Source organism: Hippopotamus amphibius, chromosome 10 (assembly GCF_030028045.1).
Source record: "Hippopotamus amphibius kiboko isolate mHipAmp2 chromosome 10, mHipAmp2.hap2, whole genome shotgun sequence".
NCBI lineage: Eukaryota > Metazoa > Chordata > Mammalia > Artiodactyla > Hippopotamidae > Hippopotamus > Hippopotamus amphibius.
The window spans coordinates 94,960,794-94,985,939 of NC_080195.1; the positions used below are offsets into that span (position 1 = coordinate 94,960,794).

At 30.8% G+C, this 25,146-nt stretch overlaps 1 protein-coding gene across 1 annotated transcript in view; it reads left to right on the forward strand.

Annotated features, from left to right (window-relative positions):
* NCAM2 (neural cell adhesion molecule 2) overlaps positions 1-25,146 on the forward strand; it is a 551,377-nt gene that overhangs the window by 523,679 nt on the left and 2,552 nt on the right. Inside the window, exons 22-23 of the mRNA XM_057696426.1 lie at positions 16,286-16,490; positions 24,720-24,839. Coding sequence (XP_057552409.1) covers positions 16,286-16,490; positions 24,720-24,839 — 325 coding nt within the window. The remainder of the gene's footprint in view (positions 1-16,285; positions 16,491-24,719; positions 24,840-25,146) is intronic.

Below are 25,146 nucleotides of genomic sequence, written 5' to 3' on the forward strand. Positions count from 1 at the left end.
TGTTAATCACTGTTAAATTTTAAAATTTCAGAATTTGTGATACGTATGTATGTCACAAAACCTTCAATAAGGCTAATGTAATGAATGGGTAGCTTAAATTTATATATTTCAAATGATTGGCAATAGGACTATTCTACAAATAGCCCTGAAATGATTTCAACATAAAATTGAAATTGGTAAAAAAATCTATGTCTAAATCAGCTTATTATATCATTTTTATAAAGGAGCATTATTTAATCACTATTAATACTTGATAGTTAGAATTCAGATGTATTAACAGAGTAAATTTTAGGTCTTAACTAAAAAAAAAAAATTATTTCTAACATCTAATTAACATATTCTCTTCCAAATTACCATCTAAACTAGAGCATTTTTCTAGAGTTAACATTTTTAATTTTTAAAAGTTGTAATATCTCTCTTTACTACATGGTGCTTAAAAAGTTGGTATAATACATAAGGATTATAAAAGTAAGCAGCATCTCTGTATTTATGTAAGGGAATGGATTCAGTAAGTATAAGTTTAATTTTTCTGAAATAAAACAGAGATGGGAGTTTAATATCAATATTTTGTTTACTAAATATCTCTAGTTTCTTTTTTTTTTTAAGAACTTTTATTGAGATACAGTTAACATACAATAAACTGTATATATTTAGAGTGTACAATTTGGTATTTTTTTTCTTATTAGTAACATATATATGTCAATCCCAATCTCCCAATTCATTCCCCCCAACCCTCCCCACATACCTTTAGTTTCTTTATCTTAACTAAGATTATAAACCAGATAAAGATCTCTGGTAGTCATCCTCCCCTCCCTCATGGATATTAACTAATTGGAAATGTTCTTAATTAAAATAATTGTTGCTAAATGTTACAGAAAGAGTGAGTTATTCTAGAACATCAGTTTTGAGCTACTGTTTAGCAAAATTGAAAAACAAAATAGCCACGGAAAGCACATATGTTCAAAAGTTTTTTTAGTATATCTGAGGTGATTTGAACTGCAGATGATGTCCTCATGTCTTTGCTGGTAGACTATTATTTGACCTACTTTTTAAAGATACGCTTATTCAGGTTTAATTAAATTTTAAGTGTGAACTAATCTAATGTTGGTTGTATTAAGCCTAGATATATTGCAAAATTTCTTAATTTGTGTATGTTCCAATTAAATTCAGTTATTCTTTAACACTCCATTTTAAGTAGTAGAAATATAGTTACACATGGCAAATATTGCATAATATTCAGAGGTAGTATAATATTAAATTATATTTATTTTATTTTATCTATGTTCTAAAAGGACACTATGAAATAACTCTCTAGCAAGTCCTCTTTTTTCCTAAAAGCAAGCAATTAAAAATTACTGTTTTAAAGAACATCCATAATTCATGAATTTCTTTCAAGAATGTTTATCTCACATCTTACATTGATTTTATGTATAACACTTGTTTTAAAGTGACTATTTCTGATCATTTTAATTGCATTTGTTTTCATCATAGCTTATTTTCTAGAAACAAAATGTATGTTGTATATGTATTGTCCTCAGTATCATCTCTTATTTAAAACCCCTGACATGATATCCAGCACTATGTGTAATCCTGTGCATGAATTTCATAGTATGTGAAATGTCATTTTATTTTCTGTACCTCTATGTCTCCATTGTTGTAATAAAGAAAACTGAGGAAAACCTTTGTTATACGTGTTTTCTTTATTACTGGTACAAACTTTTTCTGTCTTGTGTGTTTTCATTTCTAACTTGATCAGATTCAATATCTTAATGTAATAAACATGTGATCATTGAGTGATTTCTCTTTTGGTATAAATAATACATCATCAGTAGGCTTATATTGGAAAAAATAATTTAGGAACAATTACAAATACTCTTATGTTTGTAGTAAACTAGTTCTAAGGTCTTCTTAGAAGCATTTATTACTAGTGGGAGACCAAGATAATCAGATAATATCTTAATAAAACACATTAATATAATCATTTAAATAAAGTAATAATTGGGGAGTAGTCACCTTTGCCAGCAAAAGTCTGTGAAAGCAGGCACAAATCCTTAAAGTGATTTTCTCCAATTCCTTTGATTATCATATTACTATAATTCAGTTTGAACATCATGAGAATAAAGTTGTAGAAAATCATTAAGATTCTCGGTTCATCTACTGCCAAGGTATGAAACAAAAAATAGCTTTGGAAGTTTACAAATAATAACAATAATATGAAAATAGAGCATATTCAATTTTTTAACACGTACTCTGGTACACACTGTACGGAATGCCTTAAGTGCAATATTTCATTTACTATGAAGTATCATTTCTCCCATAGTTTAGGTAAGAAAAGTGAGACCTAAAGAGGTTAAGGAATTTACACAGTGAAGAGTCACAGTTAGAAAAGAGTTCCAGTGCTCTTTATAAAACATCATATTACTTTATGTTTGTTTATTTTAGCACTGAACCTAGATTCAAATGATAATTATTTTTTTTAAGATTTTTTTGATGTGGACCATTTTTAAAGTCTTTATTGAATTTATTACAATATTACTTTTGTATTATGTTTTGTTTTTTTTGGCCCTGAGGCATGTGGGATCTTAGATCCCTGACCAGGGATGGAACCCTCACGCCCTGCAGTGGAAGGTGAAATCTTAACCACTGGGCTGCCAGGGAAGTCCCTCAAATGATAATTCTTTAATAAGTAAATTACTGTTACTTTTTGTAAAGTGGAAATAAAAAAAACCTTCTGGTTTAGTCATGAATGTATATTTCTCTTTTACAAACACAGTCGTGTTGCATTGCCAGTTAAAAATTAAATAGTGTAGAAATTGCAAAAGAGAAAATATTCATTTTCAAGATTTGCATTATTTTAAGACACACTTAATCTTCCTTACTCCAGAATAGCCCTCTCCCAAATATATGTCTTAATACAGATACCACCCATTAAAAATGTTTGCATACATTTCAAAGTGAAAATTTTAATATGATATCTATATTTTGTTATAATATTGAACTTCTTTCAATTGATACAATAGTTATAGAAGTTTTATACATTGGGAGAGAGAGAGGTAAGCTGATTTTTTTTCTACTGTTCTTGTTTTTATTTTTCCTGAAGCTTCTTAATGATGATATGGTATCAAATTGGAAGTATTTGGGGATTGCTGGAAATTTTCATGGTGACAGTCGCAGTAATTTTATATTACTTTGTTAGCTTTACGTGATTGTTTTGAGTCACTGTGAGGAAACTAAGAAAATTTAGTCTAATATTCTAATCAAATGCCATTATTTTATTATATCAACAATCTGAGGATAGAGAAGAATGACTAGTCACTGACATAGTCAAGTAACTTACACTCTGTTTTCCTCACATGTTTGTTTTATAAAATTACACTGAATCAAAGAAGGCATACCTAAATCTCTCATCTATCACTTGTATGGTCTTATATCTTTAACCTAGTTGGTTTGATTTCTTCTTGATTGGGCCATAGAAAAAACTTTGTGGCAAAGGAAAGGCTGTGTATTAACCAACCACTAGTCCTTCTAGTAGTCACGGTACTTCTCTTAAGCAGCTGTTGCAGTTCTCACATCAACTTGTACATATAGCTGCATTCCCATGATCAGTGTAATAAACTCACAGTGAGTTTATAGTCTTAAAAGAATATCAAGTTAAATTTTATTATTTTCTAATTTTTACAAATTGTATGAAAACACTTTATAAAATGACATATTTCCATAGAAATAAATGATATTCTCTTAATATAAAATAATATTTCTACCTACTGTCTAATAAAAACTAAAATAGATATTTCCATTTCAGCATCTATCCTTTTCATTTTAAGAAATCATAATAAACAGCTTCAATACATAATTTGCATAGTGGCTATATGCTTGCTTCTCTACTGATTTCTCATTTATTATTACAAAGAGAAATATTAAATTATTTTAAAAGTCATATTAAAATGTAGCCTTTTTTTCTGTTTATATGTTGTTAAACACAACTAAAAATTCTCTCTTCAAATTAGCATTTCTGTTTTGAAGAATCTCTGAATGGCAAACTTCAATTTGCTGTTATTTCTATATAATTTTACCACAGCTGAACTGGATATGTATGTTACATAGAAGATTAAGTGCAAAACTCACAGATGCTCTTGAAAAATGACAAGAAAAATATTCTTCTTCTTGGTGCTTATTGGTGGAAAACAGAAAACCATTTATTGGATTTTCATATACTATTCTGAGACATTGTTCTATCAAATGGCTCAGACATAAGGGAAAGTTCATTTTAGGAAATAGGAATATTTCTCTACAGCAGGGTCCAGTATGGTTAATTGGTGGATTTCCTCATACAAAAACAGGAAGTTGAAAATAATGTGACTTGCTATGTGTAACTCATAACTTAATATGTCATCTTTTTTTAGTGGTTAAGGGACATAAAAGATTGAATATTGTATTTATGGACATTCTCAGTTGATTCAGGCACCTTAGCCAGTCCTATGTAGATTTTAAAGATATTAATATTGTTGTTTTTCTCCCTGCTCTTAAGTATACTTTATTTTTAGAGCATTTTCAAGTTTGTACCAAAATTGAGAGGAGTGTACTGAGTTCTTATATACATTCAATCCCATGTATGCCTAGCCCCCCCATTATTAACATGCAGAGTGGTATATTTGTTACCATCAATGAACCTACACTGACACACCATTTTTACCCAGAGTACGTAATTTACATTAAGGTTCACTCTTGGTGTTGTACATTCTATGGGTTTTGATGAATGTATAATGACATGTATTCACCATTATAGTATCACACACAATAGTTCCAATGCCCTAAAAATCCTCTGTGCTCTGCCTACCTCTTCATCCCTCCCTCTCTCTTAATCCCTGGCAACCTCTGATCTTTATTACTGTCTTCACAGTTGTGCATTTTCCATAGTGTCGTATAGTTGGAATCATACAGTAAGCAGTCTTTTCAGATTGGCTTGTTTCACTTAGTAATATGCCTTTAAAGCTCCTCCATGTCTTTTCATGATGTTATGGCTCATTTCTTTTTAGCATTGAATGATATTCCATTGCCCAGATGTTCCATGCTTTATCTGTTCACCAAATGAATAATATCTTGCCTCTATTTTTCTTAAGTGAAAATCTACACTTCTATTTTATGGTAAATGGTATACAATATCTTCATTCAGATGCATTGTGTAATAATACATATTTGGAATGTTTAGTTTTAATAATGTACCATTTTTTTTAATTTAACCCCAGCACAGAAATTGAAGTCTCTAAGACACAATAAAGTGAGTGTGTAAAAAGAGAAGTTTTGTAAACCTAATACATTATAAATTCCTTAGAAAAAAATAATACCATCCATATATTTCTTCACATTTTCCATTTATTTTCTTATACATTTAGAAAATTCAAAGGTATGTATATTTAAAATTTTATAGTAAGTAGTTTACACAGTTTGGAATTTCAACAAGCAATTTTTAAAATATCAATTGTAGTTTAATCTTATATGGGTGTAATTCAATTTTATAATGTAGTCTTTAAGGAAAAAAATATTTTCTCTTTGTGCAGAGAAAATTTAACTTCCTTTTTTAAATATCTGGAATAGCCTTTTAACATTAACAGAAAAAAAGGAATTCACCAGTTAATGGTTGAAACAAGGACTTAAAATTTAAACTATTCATTTATATAAACATTGGCCAATATCTGTTTTGAAGATATTCACTTCAATCAAAGAAGCTCCCTTTCCTACTAACCAATAAAAATTTCATTATCTAATGGGAAATAACTAAATCAATTCCATCACAGCAAACTGAACATATACCATAAGATCTGAACTGCATATGGAGAAAGTATAGAGTTAGTGAGGTAAGTAAAAACTTCAAATGTATCAGTTTGGAAAATCATCACATACAAAAATATTTTATACCTCTTTTTATCCCATTTTTGACAGGGTCTTGTGCCAAGCAGTCTACATTTCAACATACTTAGCAATTTGAAATGTCAGTGTAGATAAGAGCATAGATATTCTGCTGTGCAAGAACTGTAGATATTTCACAATTTCCCATGACTTATAGTTCTACCAGATTTGTAACAGTTATTAAAAATGTTCATTTCTAAGTTTTCAGTTATTCAAAACATTTATCAAAAAGTGCTGTTAAAAAAAGTGCTCTTATCTACAATACTATTTCTTTTTAACTAATTTTTTTTCAAAATAACAGTTTATTTTATTTAATTTCCTTCCTTTCATTAAACGATGTTAATTTAACTCATACTGAAATCTGACAAGTTTCCATCAACATTCCCATAGACGAATAATAATTTTATATTTTAGAGTATTCACTTTTTATAGGGAATTATTTTTAAAAGATAAATAGTAAAACTTTAAGGGGGATTGGGTAGCTATTAAAAAAAAGGTGAAAATTATGAACCACTTGAAATGTCCTTCCACTTAGAAGTAGATAGAATAATTATACTAATTATAAATATATATTATATAAATTTATAGTATTATTTTACCTTATACAGTGTATATTTTTAAATATATTAATAGACATAAATTATCTAATGTTAATTCAACCACTAATCACATATAAGAGACTGAGTCTATTTCTTGGCTTCTTATATTTAAACATCAAACAGGGATTGACATGTCTACATGCATTGTGAAAACGGGCATGGAATCAGAGAAGGAAGATTTACAGCCCTAGCCCAGGCCTCTGCTAGCTCCCTCCTAACCAATGCAACAGGCTCTATTTCCCTGTGTATCTCTAGCAACTCCCTACTATCCTTCAGGAAAAGATCACAGTTAGGTTTTGTTGCTAGTGCTATTATTTATTTTGTTTTGGTTGATTTATTTGTTTGTCTATTCAATTGCAAGGTCATTCTTTTTAACCTCATCATTTATCACTTAATCAACAACATCCTCCACCAATTACCCCCAATATCATATCTCTAATATCCATTAATATCTGCTAATTTCAAAATATACTGTATATTCTCATACATCTCCATCTTTGCTCACATCATGTTCTGACTGAAAAGGACTCATCATTACATAGAAAGCTTCTTATTCTTCAACATCAACTCAAGTTATCTTTGCTATTATGCCTTCCTTGGACACTAACCCTCAACTTATATGCCTCTTCTATCTATTTGTCCAGGTCACATTATTTTTCACAACTAAGAAAGTGTTTGATTATACATGTCTTACTCACCCCTCTCAATACATTAAGAAGTCCCAGGGCAGAGAGTCCTTTGCCTTTTTCTTATTTTATTCTCACAACTGCTTGATAAATTTGTTTAATAACATGATAAATTAAAGCATGATTTTATGTCTTTGACCAATTTACCCCTGGGCAAAAAGATCACTTTTGTAATATAAAGGACTAGACGATATTTTGAAAAGATACTTAATTTATAATCCCACCTTTGTGAACAAACATATACAGAAAAAGACACTTTTAGAAAAAAGTGTAGGGTTTTACAATTATTAATGTCATTTATATTAATAAACATGTTTATAATTCCCTTTCCATTACTAAACCAATTATCCTCAATTAGCTACTTTTTCTTGCCCCAAATCAGATATTTAATTTTAAAAAATGTCCAGTTTATCAGTGCTACCTCCTGACCCCATCTTCTTCCAAATAATACATTTTAGGTAGGGAGAAGTGACTTGGAGAGAAATTTTGGATTAACATTGCATTTATATTTAAAAAAATAGTTATACATGGAATATCTTTTTGACAGAAAAATCAAAATGACTAGAGAATAGAGACATAGTAGTAAGGAATAGGTGAAGTAAAATGCAATCTTCACCGCCCGCTCCCCGCAAATAGTAGGGTTGTATGAAAGAAACTTGGAAGCAAGCAATAAATGGTCTGCATCAATATTGTTTAACTGAGTACACAGAGAAAAGACATGGGCACCTTTTTAAGATGTACCAAAAATAGCCTGAAGATTTAAAGCATACATAAGCAACAGCACAAGGCTTTATTGATATATTTGAGTAATGTTGAAAAATTATTGGTGAATTTTACTTATATCTTTTAAAATATGAAAGTTTTAAATTCCTTAATTAATGTGAGGATACTACAAACAGTTTTATCAAAGAATCAGAAAGCTCAAAAATCACATAGAATGCATTTCCACATAATTATTAATCTCCAGCATGACTTTTATAATTTGTTTCTAGATATATAAAGAGCTCCAATGAACTCAATACACATTCATTTAAAACACAGCTAATTACCTTTGTGTGATCCTAAACACTAAATCCCTCAGACAGGTCACAAAGCACTTATAAATTGGTGTAGTTACATACAAGTATGTGTTTTTCTTAAGATACTGTTTTGATTTTTAATATTTTTTTGATTTTTCATTTTAAAATTCCAATATTCTTTTCCCAAAATGCAGTCCTTTATAAAAGACTCTGCAGTTTTCTCTTCACTGATGACAATACTCTTTTCACAGCCATCACAGATTTACTAGCATTATGTATTTAGTTCTTTAAATTGTTCACTGAAAAATGTGAGATTACACATTGTACCCACACAGTTTTCATACAGTTAGTTCAGTAAGCAATTAAATATTTGAATAAAATGAACATAAGTGCACTTAAAAAGTTGCTAATAAGTGCATTTTGTCAGAAAGCTGAATGTTGTAAATGCTTTATCTCATAAATACTATCAGTTGTTCAAAAGGGAACCAATAATTCAGAGTAAAAGATTAGACCACAAAGAAAGTACAGGCTTAATTTAGGAAGGAGACTTTGATTCACTCTGTAATAATTTTTTGAAAGTTTTAACCTTATTTTTTATTTAAATGAGGATGAATGTGTCTAAAATATTGTGCAATGGGGAGCTAAAGAGGGCAAAGTGAATTACAGAAGAAAAGAATACCAAAATATATGTTTATGTATTCATGTCCCCAAACTGAGCAAAAGTCAACATCACCTGTCAGAGACAATAAGAGCATTATCAATAATTATCTTTTTTTCATTCATTTTAACATCAGTCTTTCAAAGGTCAAAAAAGATTTTAATTTGACAGGTAGAAGTTAGGGAGTAACCCAAAAGATAATTTACTACATGAATAATGAGTAAATTAAAAAAGGATGATGTTAAACTAAAATCTTCTTGTCTTCTGGTCACAGTGAAATGCACATCTAAAACTAGAAAAATGAAAATATACTTAAGCCTTAGGCCTTAATGAAGAGTGTTTATCAAAAACAATTAAAAACACTTGTAAAATATCAACATGTATTTACAATTATTTTATGCATCATAGTTCATGTATACTAGCAATATTCAAATATTTATACTTGCTAAAATCTAGGAAGGTTTAGGGTAAAAGAAGAAGAGTTCTAATTTTTTAAAAGAAGGTACTATAAACAAATGATAAGAGGTTGCTATAAACAGAGTGAGCACTGAGTAATATTTGTACGGTGTTTTGGAATTCCAAAAGTACCTTCATGTATGATTATCAAAGAATATTTTAGCTAGCATACATTATTCACATTTCATTGATAATGAAACAGAATAAAATTATAATTATGATTTAGATATATCGGATTGTAGTGTATAGGCCACAAAATGGGTGAATGATACAGTGGAGTAAAAAAATATTAGAATTTCCAACAATATTTATTTTACATCATTTTCATTTCTTATTTTTTATGTTTTGTAATTGTTTATTGCATTTTTTTCAAAGGATCAATATATTGTTAAATACTTTTAAAGAAAAACACATATCGTAGGAAGAGATACTCAGTTTTCCTCTGGATGTATAGGTAAGCAATACAAAATGTGGTTCAGTTTGGAGGAAGAGTATAAATTCTGATCATAGTTGCTCTTGAGTTTGTCGTTAGAATTTTTTAAACATTTTGGATTAATGAAAAATGATATTTGTAATCATCCTTGCTGATATAGTTTGCAATGGTTTTCTCCTTCTTTCTATTTAATACAATTAAAGAGGCATTGACCAGACTTTGGAAACCTCAGAAGTTCAAACATTTGTTTCAAACAGGCATATTAAATAGGAATCAAAATTGAAGGTATCCATCAATTCAGGGATTAACAGCAGTCACTGTAAATGCAGGAGGCCCATGGCCATGATATAGAAGAAAAATGTGGTATGTGGAGAAATGGAAAGAGTGGCTCAGATTATTATATCAGTAGTTTTCAACATTTCCCTCTTTAATAGTGAATTTTATAAAATGCTTAAATCAAAGTTTTCTTTGTTTTTTCTACTTGTGATTACACCTGCAGAAATGATTTGAAAGTTGTGTTGTTTCAAATACATAAAAGTAGATACTTGGAATTGTTTTTCTAAAAACCTGAAATACATAAATATGGCATTTCCATGAATATGCCTGATTCCTCATTTAGTATAACTGAGAGAAGACAATCAAACCTAAAGACAAATCATACCTAATTTAGGTTCTGTTTAGCAGGTCAGGTATTCCCTGTAGGAAAAAGAAAATCTTATAAATATGACTTTTCTCTGCACAGCTCCTCAGGGTTGGAAAATATTATTTTCTTTCTTGACAAGTGGATTATGTCAAAAAATGTAAAGCCTGCAGCTTTGTCTATGCTGGGGGAATATTGTGATTATACTTCATTTTCAATATCCCCACTGCTTTTAAAGCTGTAAAGCTTATCAAAAGTTTTAAAATCTTTTAAAAATATTTTTTTCTGTAGACACAGTGTAGACCATCGTCTCATTTCTATACTTTGGCTCTTTCTATTACATTTGTCTATCCTTTGTTGATTTGGGGGATTGTAGGAAAAATACCACAGAACATTAATTTATCAATTTAAGATGATTTCCAAGTATATAAGTGGCAGGTGATTTTGGAAAACAGCTGTCTAAGGTCACACAATAGGAAACTATGTGAAATCTTCAGTTGATTTTTAAATTAGTGTAATACGTTTTCTTTTAAAAGTACGTATTACCTTAGAGTGTAACTTTTGTAATGCACAGAGATTACCAAAACTCTAGAAACTCTTACTATTAACTGTTGGCCCTTCTCAATCTAAAAATCTCACCCCTTTCTTCTTTTGTTGTATTTTTGGCAGTCCAATGAGTGAAATTACATTTGGGGAACTTATGCTTCATAAGTAAAACTGGACTTAAATAGTTGCACGATAACCCTAAAGAATTATGCTAATTTTTAACCTATTTTAGTACATATCAGGAAACCCCTCTAATTCTGCACTAATTTTGTAGCATTCAATGAAGGTTTGTGAAGCCTAAGTGAATTAATAGTCCTTTAAAAGAATAATGAAACTAGGTAGACACAAAAGTCTTTAGATAATCCAGATGTCTGATTCTAAAGTAGCTCAGTGGCTGACCATCACTGCTTAGATGGAGCTCAAATGCACAAAGCTGCCTGCTCTGTCTCTTTCCACATAGGATGAAAGATATGTGTGTATAGATTTATACCTAGATTTTCCATAAATCATTTGATATTTGAAAGTTTGTTACACTGCACAGGATGAAGGAAGAACGTATAAACAGGAGACAGATTTACACCTATTGTGGAAGGATATCTAGCTATTATGATTAACACCAAAAAGGGCTTTTCTTTTTATCTTTTATACACCTAAACTTACTGTAGTTAACAATATTGCTTATGAAAATTACCACTATCCTGGGAGCAAAAACCGAATCTCCATTTTTGGAACCTTTAAATTAAAAAAAAAGTTTTTTCTCCATATCTTTATCACGACTTTCCACATCTAAAAGTAATTCTTAACCTATGGAGAAAGAGTTAAATAAAAACTGAACTACTTGAGTCAAAAAGCAATGCTACTTTTATGAACAAAGTGTACTGATTTTTGAAAAACTAATATCAAATATAATATATTTATTGGAAAATTAATTCAGTGTTTTAGCAATAAGTTAATTTCTACAACAGAAACATGAAAAGACACGCATACGACAGATTTGAAATGACTTTTTTTTTCTTATTTTAGTGTTTTGATTTTATATTTTGATGACTGTTAAATTGCAATTGCATAAAGCTGTGGTGATACATATTGGTTTAGTTAGCCAATTTCTGAATTTCATGGTGTGGGAGGTGCATTTTGGAGAGAGGTTGTAAAAACTCATTTAGTCTGATTCTCATGTTTGCTTTCAATAACAAAATATGCCTAAAAATAGATGTTTGAATTTTTGGTTCCTAAATTATTTATTTTTCTTCAATTATAATGTGAAATCCTTTTTCAAAAGAGCAATACAAAAGATGACTAAAAAAGAAGCTGAAAGCAAGAATTCAAGAAAAATATGTAAGAGCGAGAAATAATTATTAGCATTATTGTACTGCATTTAAATAGTTGTTTTTTCACTAGTAGTATAGGAAAAAATGATATTGACATTTTCATGAAAGTAAATTATACATTTTAATATATTCACTAAATTTTATTACTATCTTTTGATTATTTGATGCTAAGTACCCAATACAAAATGTTGACTTGAACATGGGTATAAAAAAATACAGAACAAGGGAGTTCCCTGGTGGTCTAGTGGTTAGGGTTCGGCGCTTTCACTGCTGTGGGCATGGGTTCAAACTCTGGTTGGGGAACTAAGATCCCAGAAGCCATGTGGTGTGGTTTTATGTATATACATACATAAACAGTTTTCATTTGTACAGATCTAATATTGAGGGTTATCTTGTGACTTAGGTCACTATACTCTCTGGAACTCATTTTTCTTATCTAGAAGATAGACCTGAAAATATTTTTGCTTAGGTAATGGAGTTTAATAAAAATTATACCATAATGCACCTATGTAAGTATCCTGGGAAGCTAAAAAAGAAAAGATGAGTTTAAAATTCTTTAAATGATTGCTATGCACAGTTTCAATTTGTTAAGTAAGTAAACCATAATTTACTTATAAAGAAAGAGTTTTTGTATGTTACTGAGAAAATAAATCATTGCCACTTCCCAAATCCTAGTGATGTACTGTTACACATAGTTATGACTTTGTGAAAAGTCCAAAGGCAAATAAGTGAACTTTCACAATAGATTAAATTGGTGTCAGAAAAGAAGAAAACATAAAATTCAGCTTTTATATATTACAGCCTAACCATGGGATAAGAGAAAGTATAAGCATTTAAATATACTCTTAAGCTGAAATTAAAAAAAAACATCTTTCAAAAGAAAACTTAATTAAATATTTATAACATAAACCTATTTGATGTCTGTGCCTATTCTCTGCAATGACAAAAATATATTTGGTTTTTCACAAAAAATAACTTCAAGTAATTTTCCAACATTGTAATCATAAGTTAAAAAGTTATAATTTTGTTTCTTTAGAAAAAAAGTAATAGGTATTTTAGTGTCAATATTCCCTCACCATAAGGGGCTTTACAAATATGATATTTCTAAGAGCTTTTTCTGACTTGGGAATGGAACAGATCAATATGCTGGTTTAATGATAAAAAGTTCACAAATAAAATATTTATCATTTAAAAGCTAACTAGCTAAAACTTTTTTTTTAAGTGAGTGTATTCTCAGGAGAATAATCAATGCTTAACAAGATTCTAAAGGTTGTTGATGAAGAGATATATTTACTGCACTAATTTAAATGGCCTATTTTTTTCATCAAAACCTCATTTCCCTAGTATTTCCCTAGAATTATTATTATTAATAATAAAATAATAATAATAACACTTGCTAAATTTTTACTTAGTGCTGGGCAAAAGTGTTTGAGGTGTTAAATACATTATTATATTCACAACAATCTTTCCAACAACTTCATGACCTAGTTTGTGGTAGCTGTTTTCTTAATTGTCCCCATTTCAATAGAGGCATCAGCCTTAGAGAAAAATTAACTGACTCAACCAAGTATACATAGGAGTAAGTGATGGAACCAGGATTTTCTGACACCAGATCCAGTGCATTTAAGTACAAAGCAAGAGTCTTCACATTTTAAAAGGTAAATGGGGATTTATGTAGTAGACCAGATATATCATCATTGAGCTGTGGGATTTATTGTTTGGCTCTATGTCCGCATGTGAGAGGAATCTAAATGAAGTAGGAAAGAAGTGATTAAAGTTCAAATGTCATTGGAGTCAATATACCCACAGGGGCTAAAGCTCGATTGGATATGTATTTTTCTACTATTCTTGTCTGAGCTTTGGTTGTTGAATCATGTGAAGTACATCCAAAATGATTATATATGAACACTGTAAAACATAATTTTGCTTTACATACAATCAAAGATGTTTCATAGGTAAGTTGTCTTCATTATATTGTAATAGTATATTCAGATGAGAACCATTTATATTTCAAAAAGGGTAATGGAATAAAATGCATAAATTTTTAAATTGCTAAAAAGAAAGCCTTATTTGCTCGATACAGTATTTTTATAGAATGAGGCACTAGTTTCTTTTAAGTCATGCCTATAGATACATCTTTGAAAATTATTAAATGATATTTAAAATTTCATTGTCTATTTGTATATTGGAACTTTACCAAAAAAAAAAAAAAGATACATTTCCATGGCTGAAAAATACTTTCATTTTTCCAGTCTTCTCTTAAAGTGGGTTCATGGGATAATAGAATAGTTTTGTGGAAGCTGACAATTTCTCTGGATATGAGCTAAGCAATTTTTCTACACTGAAACCATCAAAATAGCAGGTTAAACTTTGCTAGGGAAAGGAGATTCCAAAAACAGCACAAAAAATGTTTTTCCTCCAACACCGTTGTGTGTTTATTACCTGCTTCTCATTATCAGAAATAAAATAATTATAATCAAAATCACCCTTTTCTTGGACATGTGAGTTCTAAGTGTGTTGATTCAGTGCTGAAAGAATTCTTATTTGCAACATCACTGGGCCGTTACAGAAGTACATCTGTGTTGTAGCACAGCTGAATCACAAAGTCGCCTGGGTAAGTGCCAGGCACCATGTCACAAATAGAATGATTTTTCTTAATCTATCTGCAAGCTCTGAGAGTGAAATAACATGTATTTCCTAGAAGACGTGAGACTCAAAAAAATAAGCTAGGATTCATACAGAGGTGACATATTCAAGACAAGCCTGTTAGTCGAAGATTCAAAATAAGAACAGTTATATCCATTCCTTTGGATCACAATTTCTTCAGTCATTATTTAAATATATTAGGCCTAATTTTAGAAATATGATTTAGAAAATCTTTGTTTTACATATACATCTTTTTTAGAAGTGGTTTTCTCAAAACTCAAATTTGCATCTGTCCCTGTGTCTGTCACGTGCATTGCACACCACTCACAGATTGAGGATGTTATTATGATGCTGAGTGATAAGTACATTTTATCATTAAAATGGGTACTTATAATTTTATAATGTTATGTAAGCAAATTTTAACATAATCATGTTGAGTCATTTTGAATAGTTCTATAAAATTGTCTTATATAATCTTCCTTTTTCCCTCTGGATAACATAATATTGTCAGTTTAATCCTGTGTGTTTCCATTGTGCTCATTTTCCTTTTTACCTTGTTACAGTTGTGTAATCAACCCTCATATTCAACTATATGTGGTTAACATTTGATTCATTTTTGCCATACTAGCCCTTCTTGCTATTTCTACTCTGTCAATCAGGCTATTCCATCCCATTCTCAATCACCTCTTTCATGGATACTTTCTGTATGACCTTTGGAATTTCCTGCAACCACATGTCATGGAATAGTGGCTCCCATCTTCCTCTATCTTTTCAGAAAGGTCATAAGTACCACAACTCCGTTAAAGTTTGCCTCTAGTCTAATATGATTTGTTAGAATTTTAACTGGAAAAATACATGTAAACCATTTATTCTAAAATGATGACTTCTAAAATATTTCTAGGCAGACATTTTAAAGAGCATTCTCTGTCAAAGCAAAGTGCTACAGCATCATTTGCAAGCCTAAGTCTTAAAATGAAAATGATTCCATATACAGCATTTATTTAACACTTCTCTTACAGGAGTTTTGACTATATTTTTTCTCTGAAAGTGATGATCTGTTAATAGTTCTGACTTTATTCTGAAAGAGTACAGTTAGGGTTATGATAAAATCTTAATTATCTTCCCCAAAGGGAATCAGGAAATAATTGGAAAGAAGAGTTATTTAGAATGTTTTATCTAAAAAAAAGTTTATAAGAAATATTTCAAATCCTTAACATGTCAGTTGCTTAAAGCATTGTTTGAAAACCAGACAATAGCTCCCAACAATCATGAAATTGAAGTCTGCTACTGAAGATTTCTTTTTTTCTTTTTCTGAATAATCTTTTCTAATTTGGGGTTTAATAAAATTGTGTTCTTTTATTTTTAAGACACGCTTTTTAATGGTCTTGGGCTTGGAGCGGTCATTGGTCTGGGAGTCGCTGCACTCTTGCTAATCCTTGTGGTAACAGACGTCAGTTGCTTCTTTATTCGACAATGTGGGTTATTGATGTGCATCACCAGGAGGATGTGTGGGAAGAAAAGTGGCTCCAGTGGTAAAAGTAAAGAACTAGAAGAAGGGAAAGCTGCATACCTGTGAGTATCAGACATCGGCATCACGGTAAAGATAGACTTTGTATATCACTACAAAGAGTTCAAAATTTATCTTTTTTTCAGGCAAACCTTAAAGTGAAATGCAAAAATATTCCATCTTAGCATCACCTTCAAAAATTCTCTCCTGTTTCTACCCAGACAACCCACACTACTCCAGGAACTCCCCCTACCCCAGGCAACTACTACTCTGATTTTTTTCATCATAGATAATTTTTAGCTCTTATAAAACTTGATATAGTTTCCTACAATGTGTATTTTTTTGTGTTTGGCTTCTTTCACTCAGCATAATGTTTTAAAATTCATTCATGGTGTTTTGTGTGTGAGCAATTCATTTCATTTTATTGTTGAGTCATTTCTATTCATTTTTGATAAATACATTTAGGCATATATGGTCTCATACATTATTTTCTAGGCTTAGGGATACAGAAGATCCATTTTGCATGGCTGCATTGTTTTGTTTTTGTTTTGTTTTTATCTCCAAGCCCATTTCAATCTTACTAGGCTATTTGTCTATGACCATTTCTCATGGATATTCTGTAAGGACTATTTTCACTTCATGGGATAATAAATTGGATAGTATACATTTTCAATTTAAAAATTAGGTTAAATATCCCAATCAAAATGTCACCTGCTTACTTGTTGGACACAGCACATCTACTTCATGCTTGAAAGAGATATTATGACATAGTAAATATAGTGGAAACAGTTCACTATTCAATATCTCTTGCTTTCCTCAAAGAAACATATTCTACTTCCTAATAACTTGCTGTAATTTTAAATTGTCATATTAACTAAACAAACGTATCACCAAATTTAGTTTTAGTTTCTTTTTCACATATCGAAAAAACAACATACTATATAACACAAGTATACATATATGCAGATGATACATATATGCACACATGAATCAAAACTGAATTTTTATATCTTCATTCTTGCTTTACTATAAACTACATGGAATAAATACTAGGGAACGACCACTGCTATACAACCTCGGGATAAAGTGGTGAACAAAACAAACAAGGATTTTGTTCACATGGAATTCATGTTTCAGTGTAGGAAGTCAGATAATAAACACTAAAAATGAAAATGCCTAGTAGTGATAAGCACTAAGAAAAATGAAAAACAGAATGATAAATTGTTACTAGAGGTTGGGTCATTAAAGACCCCATAAGGGATGTGAAACTTAAGCTGAAGAGTGAGTGATAAAGAGCTAGAAATATAATGATCAAGGGGAGGAACCTTCTAAGCTGGTGTAACAACTAACACAAAGGCCATTAAGTCAGAAATGAACTTGCCATGTTAAAGGCCAAATGGACCTGAGTGGAGTGAGGCAGGGAAAGAGAGTGGTGTTAATCAGGTGAGAGAATTACCCAACTACGAAAGTATTAAAACTTCTTGGGTCAAAGTAAGGAAATATTTTTTAAATAGAAAGTGACTAAATGTGTTTTTTTAATGATTTCTTTAGCTACCTGTGAAGAAGGATTACTGGAGGGTTGGTAGGTGTAAAGGAAAGATTTAGAATCAGGGAGATTGGATAGGAGAATCTTGAAATATTCCAGGTAGAAAATGATGCTCTTCCATAGCAAGCCAGCAGTACTATAGGCATATAAAAGTGTATAGCATCCAGATACAGACAAGTTAGAGTCAACTATTGCTGACTAATTCAACTTTGGGGTGAAAGAGAGATATCAAAAAGGACCTTCACTTTTTTGTCTTAATTAATTATGGGGATGTTGGGGACCACATGCAAAAAAATGAGGTACATCCAAGTTCTGCTGTTTGTTTTTATTTGACTTTATTAATTAGTATTTTAGCCACCAACACTTCTATTTGTAATTCCTGCTGAGTTTAATTAACCTTAAAGACTTGGAAAGATGAAAACACGTGGTTTGTTCCACACTTACTGTCCAGCATAGATTTCAAATCACAATTTCCCCTGCCTTAGGGAAACAGTTTTCAACTCTTTTTCAAAAATCCATTTGAAAAAAAGAAAAAGATTATATACAATCTCAGTGAGAAATAGGATATAATTGATTTGATTAATTGGATATATACTAGCTTCTAAACATGATCCCAAGCATTCTGACACTAGTCCTTTCTTTTTTTTTAAACTTTTTATTTGTTTATTTTTTACAATAAACTGCATATATTTAGAGTGTACAATTTGGTATCCCAGTCTCCCAATTCATTTCCCCCCCAACCCTCCCCGCTTTCCCCTTTGGTGTCCATATGTTTGTTCTCTACATCTGTGTCTCTATTTCTGCCATGCAAACCAGTTGATTCGTACCATTTTTCTATAGTCCACATATATGTGTTAATATACAATATTTGTTTTTCTCTTCCTGACTCACTTCACTCTGTATGACAGTCTCTAGGCCCATCCCATGTCTCTAAAAATGTCCCAGTTTCATTGCTTTTTACAGCTGAGTAATATTCCATTGCATGTATGTACCACATCTTCTTTATCCATTCACCTGTTGATGGACATTTAGGTTGCTTCCATGTCCTGGCTATTGTAAATAGTGCTGCAGTGAACATTGGAGTGTGTGTATCTTTTTGAATTATGGTGTTCTCTGGGTGTATGCCCAGTAGTGGGATTGCTGGGTCATATGGTAGTTCTATTTTTAGTTTTGCAAGGATCCTCCATATTGTGAGACTAGTCCTTTCTTGTTATCACAGGTTATAAGACTGTGTAGACTTATAACAAAACACATTAACTAAACACAGAGAATTCTTGTTTAAAGAATATTATATTGCAGGAGAAAAGATAAATTAAAGTCAATGTCATACAGGATAACATTGTGTAAAGTTCTAGGATATTCCATTATTTGGCTTTTAATGTAAATAAACAATTATCTTGATTTCTCATAGTTTATATTATAAAATGATTAATGGTTACTATTTTATCAAAATATATGTATACTCCTATTTACCCAAGCATGAATTTGCAATAGCAAATACTTATTGAACACGTAGATAACCAGGCACTATCTCAGCTCCAGAGATACAACTGTGAGGAAAAGCAACCTAGTCCCTGCCGTTATCTAGTTACTGTGATGGGGAATACATTTTGGTTAAAAAACAATGAAATAGATAAATAAATAAGAAATTTCTGTTGTAAATGCTACTTTTCAAAACAGAATAAATTTACCTAATTAGACTTTTCTGAGCAAGTTGTGAAAGGACTAAAATATAAAAAAGACTAGGAAGTAACTAGTCAAGTGTGTGTGTGTGTGTGTGTGTGTGTGTGTGTAAGTGGCTTTCCAATATGCAGAAAGAGAGAGACACAGCTCTGAACCCCCTAACTGCCACATGGAAGAAGGGAAATACCCAACTCCAGTCCACTCTAGCCATCCTGTTCCACTTAAAGGGGAAAAAAATGAGAAGCACTTATGAAGTTCACAGTCCAGGGATACAGACTTACTAAAAGACTGAGACCTAATCATGGGACTATAGAATGCATCCCCTTTACACCACAATTTACCACCACATTACTAAAAACCTGTATTTAACAGTTCCTTCTAGCCAGTACACATGTCCCACTATCAAGAAAAAATTACAAGGCACACTAAAGGCACAAAACAATTTGAAGAGGCAGAGCAAGCATTGGAACCAAATTCAGATAAGGCAGGGATGTTGGAATTATCAGACCAAGATTTTTTTTTTTTAATACGTGATTAATGTGGTAGACAGCATGGAAGAAGGGATAGGAAAGGTGAGCAGAGGTGGAAATTCTAAGAGAGAATCCAAAAGAAATGCTAGAGATCAAAAACACCATAACAGAAGTGAAAAATGCCTTTGATCAGCTTATTATCAAGACTGGACATGGCTGCAGAAAGAATCTTGAGAAGATCTTAATAGAAAATGTCAAAACTAAAAAGCAAACAGAAAAAAAGACTGAAAGAAAAAGAAAACAGAATATCTAATACTGTGGGGCAACTACAAAAGGCTAAACATGTGCACAATAGGAGTACCAGAAGAAAGAAAGAAAGAAAGAAAGAAAGAAAGAAAGAAAGAAAGAAAGAAAGAAAGAAAGAAAGAGAAATATTTGAAACAATAATAACTACTTCCCCAAATTAATATCAGACATGTAACCACAGATCCAGGAAGTTCAGAGGACACCAAGGAGGATAAAAATCAAAATAAAACAAAACTACACATAAGCATATAATTTTCTAAATACAGAAATTCAAAAATAAAGAAAAAATCCTGAAAGAAGCTGGAGAAGCAAACATAAGAATTACACCTGACATCACACACCACACAAACATACACCTCCCCTCATACATACACATACTGATTTGCATTTACATACATATAATGTGTATATATGTTTGTGTGTGTGCACGTGCATATCATTTTTCTCACATAGCAATGCAGTTTCAAAATATCTGATTTCAGGACATGAATTTCTGACTCTTTTTTAAATAAATAAGTAGTATTCCATTGTATTATATGTCATAGTGTATTTATCCACTACTCTATTGTAATTTAGATGAGGTTGTCAATATCTTTATAACATTAAAGTATATTATGCTGTTTTGAACTTTGTTTTTACATAAATCCTGTTGTGAATGTACATGAAGCTCCTATATATGGAATGGAAGATCAAAACTGAAAAATACTGGCAAATTGCCCATAAAAGTCAGTGCCAATTCACGTTCCCAAAAAATCACCAAATATATATTTCCCTGTGGCTTCTCAAACACTGAATATTATCAGCTAATTTTTTCCAATCTGATAAGTGAAAAATATCATTTAAAATTTGCATTTTTCTGATTGGGGTTGAGTCTGAGCTTATTATATGATTTTATTTTGATCACTTTATTCTTCTTGGAATTTCCGGTTCATATTCTTTACACATTTTCATAGAGTCGTTTAACTTTTCTTTTACTTGTTGATTGTATAATGTGACTCTTAATCATTTAATGTTGCATTTGTTGCAAATATTTTCCCCAATCTATCCCAAAGTTCGGATTATGCTGATGATGCCATTACTTATATGAACTTTACATTTTCATTTAAGAATTGATGAATTGTATAAAATATTCTTTCTCAGTGTGCATCAAGATATTTTCATTTTGCTCTTATGTAATTTGTTCAAGTTGCAAGTTTTAGTAGTATATTTCCTAACAAATCTTCCTTGGCCTGCTTGGATGGTGATGACAGTTAACAATGATTGAGTACTGCATGTACGGCAGGCTCTATTCTAAGGACTCAGCAGAAATTAGTTTGGTATCTTTATCATCTTGTTTTACTAAACAAGCAATAGAGGACAGATGTTTGCACAATGAGTTAGTGGGAGAGCCAGCCATAATCGTTCTAGGACACATCCTCTTAACTGCTAAGCTACATTTATTGTTTTCTGCTTAAAAATCAGTTCTAGAAATCCAGCCAGAGTTTTTATAATGTTTACCAGTTTATAAATTGTAAATTTTTCTATAAATTTTGGCATATGTTTTATTGCCTTGTCACTCTTTATAATCCCACAGAAATATTGGTAATTATTCTGATATCACTAGAAGAATAATTAAATGTAATTTACACTGGATAGGGATTAGATTCATGTAGGTTATATGTGTGTTTTATATAGTATTTATTGTAATAGGAAAGGTTGGAAACAACCTCAGTGTTTGTCAGTGGAGACTGTTCAAATACATGGTGGTGAATATATACAACGGGAAAGTATGCACCATGAAAAACATTAAGGCACTTCTAAATTCTCATTGATGGATTACAGCTAATATCTAGTGCTAATTGAAAAGGCAAAATTACACGCAGTGTGTATACTACCATTTGTTTAAAAATAATTCATTTTCTCACCTATATGCTGGCATATGCTTAGAGTATCTCTTGAAAACAAGGCAAAAATATGGAACAGTAATTGTCTCTCTGATAGATAACTAAATATCCTACAGAGTTGGAAGGGAGAGTCACTTTTCCCTCTATACCATTTTAAATTATTCTATACTTGAATCTGATAACTAGTTAAAAATCAAAAAGATCATTAAAACCAAAAATAAAGATTTTAGAACAACTCACCATGTTCTCTTGTTACTCCATTTCCTTTCAATAATGTTTATTTTGTCCTTTCTAGCTTAAGGTTGTTTGCTTATCTCTATATTTTTGGTAAGAAAGTATACAATTGAAATCCAAATTCACTCTCTTTTCTTTGCATTCTGCTTTATTTCATCACAAATCTGTATCTGTTATTAAAATATTTAAAAATAAAATCTGGTTTTTTGAATCACTTTTCTGCTCAGAATCATCAATAGCCATGTTTTTTCAAACAGTATCATCCTCTATGTCATCAAAAGCATTGGTATTATGAAGAATTTTTTAAAAGAATCAATTGAAGAATAACAACTGCAAATGACCAAGCAAAAAAACAAACAAAACAAAACAAAACAAAAACAAACAAACAAAGCATAAAACTGAAATCTAATGGTGACTGGCTTCTTACTCATCTCTACCATTATATAGATCTTGCTTACTTGGAGCCGCCAAAACAGAGAATGTTGTTAAACATGTTTGAATCACCAACTCTAACAGACATTTGAATTTTAGAGGAGTAAAAGGATTCTTCACTATTGACTTCTAGATTTTCTTCAAAAATTTATGTGTGTTTATGTGAGGTACCTATATACTGAAATAAGAGCAATAATATCACACTGTCTTTCTGATCAAAAGCATTTTATTAGCTTGATTTTTTTTCAGGTGTCAGCATTTGTGAGGTCCATTAAATATCTGAGCCATTGTTGGGTTTTATTGTTTACCTTCTTTTGAATGTAATCCTAGTTTACTTGATTTTAAAGAACTAATTTCATCATCCCATATCTACCATTACAGTGTCAAATAGGATACACTCACCACCCTAACATGACCAGAGCTCCACCATTACATCCTGTCCTCACTCCCTCACCCTGAACTCCTGCAACCACTGATCTTTTTACAGCTTTGTTTCTACAGCTTTGTTTATTCCAGACTGTTATTTGATGGAATTATGCAGTAGGTAGCCATTTCAGACTGGCTTATATTCCTTAGCAATATGCATTTAAACTTATTCCATGTCTTTCTGTGACTTGATAGCTCATTACTCTTTGTTGTTGAATAATATTCAACTGTATGGATGAACCACAGTTTATCCATTCACCTGTCAAAAGACATCTCAGTTGGCTCCAGTCTTTGGCAATTATGAATAGAATTTCTGTACAGATTCAAGCTCAGAGTTTTATGTGAACATAAGTTTTCAACTCATTTGGGTAAATACATAAGAGCACAACTGTGGGACAGTACAGTAAGACTATATTCTTGGGTTGTTGAAAACAACCATCCCTTCCTAATTGTGTGTGTGTGTGTGTGTGTGTATGTATGCAGTGTTTGTAATCTGTATGATGGGTACAACATTCTCAACCTTTATATCTCACTTCATTTTTTATTATTAGCAAATGGCTTCCTTGTTTTTCCTTCTTTTGTTTATTTTTTTGGGCTATGAAAATTTGCAGTAAAATTTTTCCTCACAATTATGATAAATTACACTTAATTTCAGACTTTAGATATCTAAAAAAGATGACATGGATAAGAAATTATAAGTGAAAATAATCATGTGTATATGTTACAGTATAATTCTTTTCAAATTATTTTCTCAAATCATAAATATATTAAAAGTCAGTGATTGCTTTATAGTTAAAAGTATGTAAATTCAGACATTTGAAACAATAAAACATATTTATATATAAATTTTATCTTCCATATTTTGATATAGAAGCAATATTATTTTTCAAATACAATATGTTTTCATTTGATGTTATTTTTACAATAAAAATATGTATTTTAAAGTGTATGGTTAATTTAGGGGGAAGAAGCTACTTCATGCCATAAATTTTAGTTAACAACATATTTTTCATTTATTTCCCAAAAGAAACTGAATGATCAAATGTAAAATTTGAACTATTTTTGTGAAACATTTAACACAATTTTGATGAGGAAAAGAATTTTAGACAATATGGAATTTCTTCTTTCTAATTTTTCTGAATAATATATGCTGGATGAATTTAAATGGAAAAAATCCTTAGTGATATTCCTATTTTGACCATGTTGGATTTATTTAAGGGGTGATGGGATTTTGTGGAGATTTTTAACCATGTTCCACAATGCATCCATCTTTACATTTCATAGGTAAGATTTTTTTTTTCTTTATTTTTCTAGGAAAGATGGATCAAAAGAACCAATAGTGGAGATGAGAACAGAGGATGAAAGAATTACTAATCATGAAGATGGGAGCCCAGTAAATGAACCAAATGAAACCACACCACTAACAGAACCTGAGTATGTAGCTTGAAATGCTTAATTGTTTGGGATAAGTATTTGTAAAGTGATTAACACATTATCATTATTTGTAGCAGATATTGACAAATAACCTCATTTTTAAAATGATGTTTCTCTTCAATGAAAGTACATGTGAATATCATAATTGAGATATTTCAAATGAAGACTTTGTATCAGTCAGAGAAAATCTGTTCAAACATATATTCATGATTTTATGCAAAAATATCAAAATGAAGGAAGCATGTCACAAAGTTGGGTTTTCCTACACTAATCTTGCTGTTTAAGAAAATGATACTTTCAAAATATG